This window comes from Sinocyclocheilus anshuiensis, unplaced genomic scaffold (assembly GCF_001515605.1).
Source record: "Sinocyclocheilus anshuiensis isolate Anshui unplaced genomic scaffold, SAMN03320099.WGS_v1.1 scaffold3493, whole genome shotgun sequence".
Taxonomy (NCBI): Eukaryota; Metazoa; Chordata; class Actinopteri; order Cypriniformes; family Cyprinidae; genus Sinocyclocheilus; species Sinocyclocheilus anshuiensis.
In genome coordinates this window covers 42,898-54,148 of record NW_015556006.1, presented here as the reverse complement: position 1 = coordinate 54,148, position 11,251 = coordinate 42,898, and the positions used below count along the sequence as shown (strand labels likewise).

The 11,251-nt window shown below is 38.8% G+C and overlaps 1 protein-coding gene across 1 annotated transcript in view; it reads left to right on the top strand.

Annotated features, from left to right (window-relative positions):
- The window catches only part of ankrd49 (ankyrin repeat domain 49), a 33,786-nt gene extending 25,015 nt beyond the window's left edge, over positions 1 to 8,771 (top strand). The window contains exon 3 of the mRNA XM_016470657.1: positions 8,036 to 8,771. Within this exon, the coding sequence (XP_016326143.1) occupies positions 8,036 to 8,488 (453 nt within the window). The 3' untranslated portion in view covers positions 8,489 to 8,771. The remainder of the gene's footprint in view (positions 1 to 8,035) is intronic.
- The last annotated feature ends 2,480 nt before the right edge of the window (positions 8,772 to 11,251 follow it).

The window sequence follows — 11,251 nt, the reverse complement described above, 5'->3', positions numbered from 1 at the left end:
CTTGCTGGATGTAGGACCATCACCTTCAACCCAAACTTGCCAAGACAGAACTTCTTGTGGTTCCATCAAACCCATCGTTTCATCACAATTTCACCATCCAATTAGGCACATCAACCATAACTCCTTCAAAGACAGCCAGAAACCTTAGAGTTATGATTGATGATCAGCTGACTTTCTCAGACCACATTGCTAAAACTGCCGGTCCTGCAGATTTGCTTTATTCAACATCAAGAAGATCTCTTCCATCGTTTTTTGACCCTCTACCTCTAGAACTCTCTATTCTAATTCTATTCTTTAAAAAAAAAATTGTCCCTTTTAGACTTGCACTCTATTCATTTACTGCTTGTTTTCTTTAAAAAAAACTAACACTAGCGTCTCTATTCTTTTTGTATTCTATCTATTTGTTTTCTTTTTATTTATTATATAATTTAAAGAAAAACCTTGCTACGTGTACTGCATTAAGCTAACTGAGTCATAGCACTTGCATATCATTGCTCTTTTGTTGATTTTGATTGCTTCCATTGCCCTAATTTGTAAGTCACTTTGTATAAAAGCGTCTGCTAAATGACTAAATGTAAATGTGTATATATACTGTATATATCGATAATATATATAATTACCATGTTTTGTTTTTTTAAACCAAGGGGGAAACTTCCTAGAGATTTGACACAGTTTTAACACTGGAAGAGACCATAGCCGGTTTAATTTAACCCTACAAAACTAGTTTACTAGTTCACGTGTAGTCCAATGATGGCGAAGAATATATTCAAAAGGTTCAAATAGCAGTAGGGTTTATATATATTTAAAACTAAAAAGGATCCAAAAAGGGCTTAAACACAACAAAACAACATGCACAGCACAAAATACTGGACCAAGAACTGAACAAATTGAGGAACTTAAATACACAAGGATAATGAACTCAAATACAGAGAGGTGTGTGTTATCATCATATAATGAATCATAATAAAAACAGGAACCTAGACCAAAGGATCCTAGACACCAGAGACAGCCAGGAGGAAGGTAACGCACGGCAGAACTGAGGGAGGAAGGAGCCATGGTACAGTTTGGAGTGCAACCAACAGAAGTGATTCCAGTTTGTTTTCTTTTTATTTATTATACAATTAACAAAAGCAAAAAAGGCCTCTAACACTAGACCTCTAACGCTCTATTCTTTGTCTATTCTGTTTTCTTTTTATTTATTATATAATAACAAAAAAAACTTGCTATGTGTACTGCGTTAAGCTAACTGAGACTTGTTATAGCACTTGCATATCATTGCTCTTTTGTTGATTTTGATTGCTTCCATTGCCCTAATTTGTAAGTCACTTTGTATAAAAGCGTCTGCTAAATGACTAAATGTAAATGTGTATATATACTGTATATATCGATAATATATATAATTACCATGTTTTGTTTTTTTAAACCAAGGGGGAAACTTCCTAGAGATTTGACACAGTTTTAACACTGGAAGAGACCATAGCCGGTTTAATTTAACCCTACAAAACTAGTTTACTAGTTCACGTGTAGTCCAATGATGGCGAAGAATATATTCAAAAGGTTCAAATAGCAGTAGGGTTTATATATATTTAAAACTAAAAAGGATCCAAAAAGGGCTTAAACACAACAAAACAACATGCACAGCACAAAATACTGGACCAAGAACTGAACAAATTGAGGAACTTAAATACACAAGGATAATGAACTCAAATACAGAGAGGTGTGTGTTATCATCATATAATGAATCATAATAAAAACAGGAACCTAGACCAAAGGATCCTAGACACCAGAGACAGCCAGGAGGAAGGTAACGCACGGCAGAACTGAGGGAGGAAGGAGCCATGGTACAGTTTGGAGTGCAACCAACAGAAGTGATTCCAGGAAATGCAGAGTCTAATAGACCTAGAGACTAGGCGACAGGCATGGTGACAAATGGCTAAGGTAGAGCCAGGGTGTCAGAGGATTGATCCAACAATGGTGTGAGTGAGGACAGAAGTGGAGCAGGAGGGAAGGAGAAGCCCAGCGGTGGTGAGAGAATGAAGCGTAGCTGAAGGTCCAGAAGTTCATGGCAACATGGTATAGTGACGACTGACTAAGGCGGAGCCGGTGGGACAAGGGAGCCTGGTGGAGATCAAACGACAATGGTCCCAGGTGGAGCCTAGGTGTGTTGGGTGAAGAAAGAGTGTAGAGTGATGAAGAACAGGCTGTGCTAGATGGTTATGGATAGAGTGGTGGTAAAGACACTTCTTTGCAGGATGGGACCAATGGCAACAAAGACAGCTCTGTACAGGATGGGGACCAATGGCTATGCAGAACAGAATATGCTGGATGGGACCAGCAGCAATGAATAAACATCTATACAACTGGGTCTTCTAGAGGCAGAACAGGTTTGTAGGTGGGAATCGGGCCCAAATGAATGGCTGGCTTCCATGGAAAAGGCAGGAGAGGAAACCTGGGTGTGAACATTTAAAAACACTGAACATGTGTTGGGTAAAAAAAACAGGCTTAGTGTTAGACTGGACCAGTGGTGACAAAGACAACTCTGTACTGATGGAACCAGTGGCAATGAAGAATGGACTGTGCTGGATGGGACCGGTGGTAATCTGTGCAGGACAGGACAAGTGGCGATGAAGGCAACTCTGTGCAGGACGGGATCAGTGGCAATGAAGAACAGACTGCAGAACGGGATTTCTAGAGGCAGAAGAGGTTTGTGGGCGGGAATCAGAGTGGAAGCTGTTCCTCTGCTTTCCAGCCAATCAGCCTTTCCTCTTCTTCCAGCTCCACTAATACTCCCACTGGCACAAATGTAATGGCTCACATACCTGGTCAGTTGAGACCTCAAACTCGTCCTCCAAGAAGAACAAGGCTGCTGGCTCTGGCTCCGTAGTGGGCATTAACTCATGTATTATGTCAGTGGCAGGCATAAGCTGGGTCTCTTGGTCTAGGAGTGGTGACTGATTTTACGTGGGTCCGGACACTGGGAACGGGATCTTCTTCAACCTCACCCACTGTAAAAGAGGATCCCTCAATCCATAGGGTCCAGCAAGAATTACCATGAGGCATGACCAGTCTAGTACCTAAAGAATAAGCAGCAGTACCTAAAGAACAAGCACTAGTAGCTAAAGAATAAGCAATAGTAGCTAATGAATAAGTCCTAGTACATAATATTATAGATACTAATAGCTAAATTAGTAGTCAGATTAAAATAGATAGTACATTTTTAAGGATTAAAAGTTAAACTGGCTTGCCATATTAGGACCACTATGTTACTATATTGAAAGTAAGGCCTTTAATGCAAAGCGCTCTGTACATTAACCTAACTTCTATGTCAGAAATACAAATTTTAAACCATTTGAGAGGTGAAAACCATTGAATCAATGTTAAAAAATTGTTGATTTGTCAATGTTAATGGCAATGAATTAATATCACTTTTGCACCTGCAATTAATGTTGAAAAAATGTTGAAATTTCAACAAACCACCATTATTGTGATCAGTGTTTGCTTTAGTTGGGCTCTTGACTCTTGCTTTTCATTAAGGTAATTCTCTTTCAGTGCTTACAATAGTGTTTCAATATAAACAAGTATGCATTAATAAAGAAAGAGATGTATTAAAGTTAAGTTGGAGTAGATTACTTTTTGTGATGTGTGTCAAGCTGTAATAAAGTTGAGAAATAATGCTAAAAATGTGGAAGTTGATCTTTCATTACTGATGTAAATGTTCTGTTTCACAAATGCAAAGATACTGTGGCAAAATACACAAAGATTTAGACATCAACACTTGTGCTGCCGTAGGTACAGTATATGTACTGTATATAACTTGACAGCCAGGTAAACTCTTCCCTAACATCAAGACTCTGAAGACATAAGTAGTAAGTACCATTTACCATATGTCAAGAAAGATTTATGGCTTTGACCTTTTGACCTTTCCCCTCCCCCACGTAGCCCACCCACATCGCGACCACAAGTCATTTATAATTCAACGATTACAAAAATATACACAAATGCCCCAGAGCAGAATTGTCTGTATTCAAATGGCCATTTTCTTAGTGATTTGGTCTCTTGAGTTACATAGGAGTTTTCTCACAAAATTCCTTTTATATTTTGTGTCTGTAGCATTGTCAAGAGTGTGGAAATTTTAACAACCTCAAACTTTACTGAATGTGTAGCTTTGAGCTCGATGGTGTGATTGATATTTTTCAGTTGTAATAGTTGTATGTGTAAATCAGCAAGCCTTACTTTTCGTGTTGACGGTTCATCGTATTTATATGGAGATGGTAGGGGTGGAACAGTACACAGATGTCACGGTTCAGTACGTACCTCGGTTCGGGGGTCACGGTTCGATACGATTTCGGTACAACAGGAAAAAAATTAATCGACTATGCTCGGTTTCTTTTCATTTATTTTGAACAGACAGTAGTACAAATTAAAAAATGTTCCACCTAGATGTGAAAATACTAAATATTATTACATTGTTATATATATAAAATCTGCAGTACATATATATATACAAAGAATAAATTCTTGAAATATATTTGATTTAGTTTACAGATAAACAAGAGAAAAAAACAGTGCGACACATAACGTAGCCTATATACGCTGAGTTTCAGTTCATTTTTGTGACAGGCTTAATTTGTTCACAGAAAGGAAACTCAAATGGCAGAAAGCGACATCCTATTTGTTTTCTTTATTTTACAAAAGCACAATGTTTTGTTTTCATTGTGAGTGTACACAAATAAAAGCAGAACTTTATACAGTGATGCATTATTAATAAGACAATAAGTGTTTAAAGTTGATTCTGCTGGTATAAGGAAACAGTTGAAGTGATCGCACCGGCGCGCGTGCACACACACACACAAAACACATCAGTTCCAGCATTGCTAACTTGACAGCGCAGTCGGTACTTTATCAAAATAAAATACAGTGAACCAAACATCAATTGCGCCCACCTCTGTGTCACCGTTGGAACGCGACTGAAGTACAAAACCTATAATTTACATAATAAATAATAGTTTAGCATTCAGATACATTACATTGCAAATATGGAAATATTATGGAATATTTGGATTTGTGCCGAATGAGAGAGGTAGGATACATGAGCACAAAGCTCCATTTCGCAGACAGTTGAGTGCACAAGCCTTTAAAGTACTCCTTTGTCAGTCTGTGAGACACATTCAGAATCCGCACATGGTCACTGTCTAGTGGGCTTTGTTTTCAAGTGCCCAACTCATGGCATTCGCTGTTCTTCTGCTGGCGGCCGGTTATCAAACAGCGTTGCATTGCTGCGGGCGCCCCCTTCTGGATTGGGGGTGAATTGTACCGTGACGGATTTTCTGAATTTTCATGTATTTCTATAAACACTGAATGCTGACGTCTCTTAGAGAGAAGGCCTCGCCTACAGTCATTGTAATGACATTTACAGTCCAACAAACAAAATGTGTACAGCGTCATACATAATCCTGATCATCTGACTTAGTAAAATGTCAGTCACAATAGATCAAGAGGAGGTTTTTCTGTATTCTGTATGCATTATGGCACTTTTCTTAAATGATGTGTAACCGTTTTCTGGGTAACTATAGGTCGCCTGAATTTACAACTGTGGCCCCATAGATCTTGTTCGGATATTATCTTTGTGGTCTCTATAGGGGGAAAGCATGGACGATAAGGTTTATTCTATATGTGAGTCAAAAATAATAATAACCTAAGAAAATAGTAATAAACAGGTGAAACAAGCTCAGCTGATACAACTCTTTAAATTTGTGTTGGATGGTGAAAAATCCACATTAGACAAGCCTTTAAAAAAAGCATGAAACCATGGTACTCGTGTAAAATATGTTTTCTTTGTTCGGTTAAGAAGCTTCATCTATTGGAACTTAGAAAATAAGACCAGTACCACTCGGACGATGAACACCTCGGGGAAAATCATTTTAAATGTAGGTTTGTCAAAAAGAAAGAATAATCTGTTATCTGGTTTAGCTGTATTTAAAAAATAAAATAAAATAAAATCCCTTTCTTAAAAACATTGTGTCAAACTTATTTGGTAGCCTGATACTCGTTTCACTGTGTATTCACCACATATTTATCATACTTGTAAAAGTAGCGTGAACCTTCGTAGAAGTAATAAAAGTAAATTTTATAAAACAAAGAGAACCGATTAATGACTTTGTTAGAACACAACGGGTATGAAACTACATTTGGTAACATTTTATTCAAGCTTTAAAGCAAGTTTATGTTATACAAATGCACAATACTTGCTTTTGGGAAAAAAGTTTGAAAACTTACATATGCCGACCTGAACTGCTGACCTTCCTGAATGGTGCCAGTGTGTGTGGGGGGGGATCTGTTTGGAGTTGGCATTCCCTATTTTTAAAAACACTGCAACAACCACATTTGTCAACATGAGAACATTGAGTCCTCTGCAAAATGTGACATTGCTGCAGCCTGGAATTGAATAGAAACGACCTCTACAGCCCTGAATGTCAGCGGAGACCATGTCAACTAGAAAAGCCCCAGAGACAGATCCCCTGCGAAGACCTCTTCAACTAAACGGCCATTGGGACAAGACCACGGAAACCAGACAAGTTCTCTTCACTTGTGTTGCAGCCTGGAATTAAACCACGCCATGCTGGTTTCGTCTGGCCAGAGGAGAACTGTCCCCCCGACTGAGCCTGGTTTCTCCCAAGGTTTTTTTCTCCATTCTGTCACCGATGGAGTTTTGGTTCCTTGCCGCTGTCGCCTCTGGCTTGCTTAGTTGGGGACACTTAATTTCCAGCGATATCGTCGACCTGATTGCACAGATACTATTTAAACTGAACTGAGCCAGAGGTGACAGTGGCAAGGAACCAAAACTCCATCATATAGTGAGGTAGATAGAGAAAAATAGGCTTCTAACAATCAGCTCAATAAAATGTAACACTGTCCCCAAATAATGATCTGCAATCGTAGATATTGTTAAAAAGTCAATACATACCCACGATGCTACAACAGACGCAAGATGTATGCAAATATCACAGTATAGCTTCAGATACACTAAACATGCTACTCTCTGTGTCATGCTTGCTCACTTCCTCATTAATGGTGACATGGCATGACTCTTTATTGAAATTTAAGATTCTTAAAGGGACCACAACCAAAAAAAAATCATAGAGATTCAGTTCAAAAATGAAAACAAGACTTGAAACATATTAAATGGTAACAAAACACTCATCATACAAACCTCAACAATGGTGACAATCATCAAACTAATTCAGATCAACTGCAATGCATGCTGGGAGTCATGAATGAGTTTTGTACTATGTTTATACCCAGCATGCATTTCAGCATAAAATTTTCTTTTGTTGATTGTCACCATTGTTGAGTTTCATATGCTGATTCTTGATGTCTAATTTACACATAAAAAAAACACAACACACTTGTGAGCAATTATTTAAATAACCTCACAATGATCAACATCACTTGATTCCAATGGGTCTTATTTTTTATTGTCTCAACAAATGCATTTTAGCACATTGTTACAAGTGAAAATGAAAACCTAACATTAAAGTGCAAAGAGTCAAGAGCATAACTAAAGTGAACACTGATCACAATAATGGTGGTTTGTTGAAATGTCAACGTTTTTCAACATTAATTGCGGGTGCAAAAGTGATTTTGATTCAATTCAATTAACAATGAAAAGTCAACATTTTTTTTACATTGATTCAATGGTTGCTTGCTATCAGGGACCTATTACCTCCAATAATGACAGCCTCACAAATGCTAACGAAGATACACAAACCCCTACTAGGGGTTGCTAAATATTTACAAGGGGTTGCCAAGCTCATTCTAATTTGAAGTTTACAAATAGAGTTAATGGTTACAGTTTGATGATTGAAGGTTTTATGTGTAGACCAGTGATGTTCAGTATGCCTTAAATATGGAAATTGGTCTATAATATCAGTTGCTTTTTGGCACAGAAGAAATTATGTATTAATGCATTTCCGTTTATTTATTTTTCTTGCTTTGTTTTTCTAACCTTTTTTGTTTCTCTCTCTCTCTCTTACAGTTAGCCACAATAGAACATCTCCTCGCATTGGACCGAACACTTGCTAATTGTCATGATAGTGATGGTTACACCCCTCTACACCGTGCTGCTTACAGTGGCCATTATGTCGTGGTTTCTGCTCTTTTGAATGCTGGAGCGAATCTTCATGCAAGAACTACTGATGGTTGGATGCCGCTACATAGTGCTTGTCGCTGGGGTCATGCCACTGTAGCTTCGTGTCTTTTGAATTGGGGGGCAGAGGTCAATGCCTTGACAGCGGGGCGACTCACACCCCTACAACTGGCTGCTGGAAATACTGCAGCTGGGCAGACGATTGAGTTATTGCTGTCACAGCGCACCCTACAGGCAGTACTGAAAAACAGTGCAGGAGAAACTGCTTATGACATTGCACATCGCACAAGTGAACATCACAGGCTGTTTGAGATGGCAGAGCCTTGTAATAAAATATACTGACACGCGTGTGCACAGGGTGAAATTCTGACATCAAGCTTAGAACTGTGTCTTATTATTAATAAATGTAGATGTGAAACTACTCTGTTTTTCTATGAAGGGTAGAGGACATTGTCATTAAAAAAAAAACAGCATGCAGGAAATAAGCAGATGTTCACAACAATGTGTAATTATAATCATTAAAAATTATAAGCATGTCTTTGCATGTGTGTGTGCATGTGAGGGTGCATTTTCTGTGCATGATGTGCTTAAAATCACAGCTTCGCTCACAGCATTCTGAAGATAAGAAAATGTTCCTGATGCTATTATTGATTATTATTAAATAGCTTCTCTTTTTAAACTTTAATTTTAATTACTTTTGTGGTTCATTTTATTTCTTCTGCACTGTGACAAATTAATTTTAAAAGTACAAATAATCCATGTAGTCTCTAAAAGAATACAACATTTCTGTGTCCTCTGAATCTTTAATAAATATAAAACCTAGAAATAAATTAGATAGATAGACAGATAGATGATTGATTGAAAATAGGTGAACAGCCACAACTATACATTGATATACTTTTATTTTCTATTCAGTTGTGAGGGAGAAATGTTGAAGTGGGTGATTTTGTTTTCCTTTCAAGCCACACAGTGCTCCATGGGTGCAAAGAAAGACCCCTTTAAGCTATGACCCGGTTTTGAGCCGGTGCCACGTCGAGCGCCTGTAATATAACAGTAAAGACTAATTAATGGTGGAAGTACACACGCTCACTCTCTGTAAGTATCTTGTAACAGTTATCCTGTTACATGGATGAAATTTTTCATCCTGTCCTCTAGAGGGCAACAAAGAAATGGTTTTAAGGTTTTCTGGAGTATAGAGGAAGGAGAGGAACCTAAATGTTGTAATTGTAGAAGCCCACACAGTGTGGCGTTTCTAGGTTGTAAAGCCCAAAAACTAGGTACAGAAGCAATGAAATACAAAACAGTACAAAATATTTCATATGCTCAAGCAGTTAAGCAAGTACAAGCTGTTAATGGAAATCTGAAGGAAAACAACACAACCCAATTTAAAGACACATGCAGTCATAAATGTCTCTTGGATGGAAACATGCTTGTGATAACAAAATTCATTTTGTGGCATTTATAGCAGAAGTCATTAATTGCTCAGCTCAAACAGCGAAAATAACCGAAAAGCTGAAAAGCATAATATCCGCAGCTGCTCGAGTATTACTGAAATTTCATTTGAACAGATTCAGACGTTACTTGGACAAACCGAGGGAACCACAGTGTTATGTGATCCTTCGGGAAGTCAAAGAAGTAAAGCCATGAAATGAAAATACTACAACGGAATGCCCGAAGTTATATTGCGAATGGCCAAGAATTTAAAGGGGTCATATGATGCAATTTCAATTTTTCCTTTCCCTTTGGAGTGTTACAAGCTCTTGGTGCATAAAGAAGATCTGTAAAGTTGCAAAGACTAGTCTCAAATCCAAAGAGATATTCTTTATAAAAGTTAAGAGTCAACCACGCCTACCTAAAACGGCTCATTCTAACACGCCCCCACATGTCTACGTCACGATGTGGGAAGATTTGCATAAGCCGCCCAAATGTTCACGCAAAAAAAGAAGGCGTAACTCTCGCTGTAGTATTGTTGTTGCCGCGGCCACCATGTCGTGAAGGCGCTGTGTGTTTCGTTGTGAAAGCAAAACTACTTTGTTTGGCCTTCCAAAAGAGGACGATATCCGCTTCGTCATGCCTAGAGCTGATCCGTGCTGGTCGCTGAGGTAATACATCAACTTCGCACTGTGGATCACCGGATCGGCTTTCGACGTGTACGGAGCGGAGTCCAGCCCGGGGTCATCACATGTGGTTGCCGCAAGCCCGCCGGCAGCTCCTTCGTCGAATCCGCCGGCCGCCGCTCACTCAAGCCCACCGGTCTCCGCTCACTCTAGCCCGCCGGCCGTTCCTCACTCAAGCCTGCCGTGTGTGACGCTATGTGTTTCGTTGTGAAAGCGAAACTACTTTATTTGGCCTTCCAAAAGAGGACACGACTAGAAATCAGTGGTTAAGTTGTATTTACAACACTGTTCCAGAACAGTTCAACCCAAATATTCAGATGAGTGCAGCGCATTTTATGGAGGACTGTTTCCTGGCAGAGTAGACTACAGTTCTGACTCACAGACTGTAAGTAAGTTTTCATATTTAAAGAATTTGCCATTGATGATTCAAACGTGAGTTTTGAGCAGTGTAGAGTAGCGCTTGTTGTTTGTCGTTTCTCCGATCACAAATGCAGACATTGTTTTATGTTTACACGGCGCGATGCAACGCAACTCGTAAAAAGACAGTATAAGTCATTATAATCCGTAATTATGTCCCCACTGGATGCAACAAATGCCTCGTTTATAATGGGTTTTGATGTTTTTGTCTCGTCGCTCCGGGACACGGCATCACAATATGGAAAGGGGCGTAACATTTCCATCGCATGCTTGAGGTATTTGGCCAATCACAACGCACTGGATAGCTGGCCAATCAGAGCACACCTCACTTTTCAGACCGATGAGCTTTTAAAAAGGGATTCTTCAACTTCTTGTCTAGATCTAACAATAGTTCCGGGAACTATAGCATTGGAATGTAGATGGGAAGTCCTAGATCATTCAACATTAGATAGTGATCATTTTACAATAATATGTGCTTTTGGAATGGAAATTTATCAACAACATAAAACAAAGCAAACCAGGTGGAAATTTGATAAAGCTGACTGGGAAAATTTAACAAGTTATGCATTGA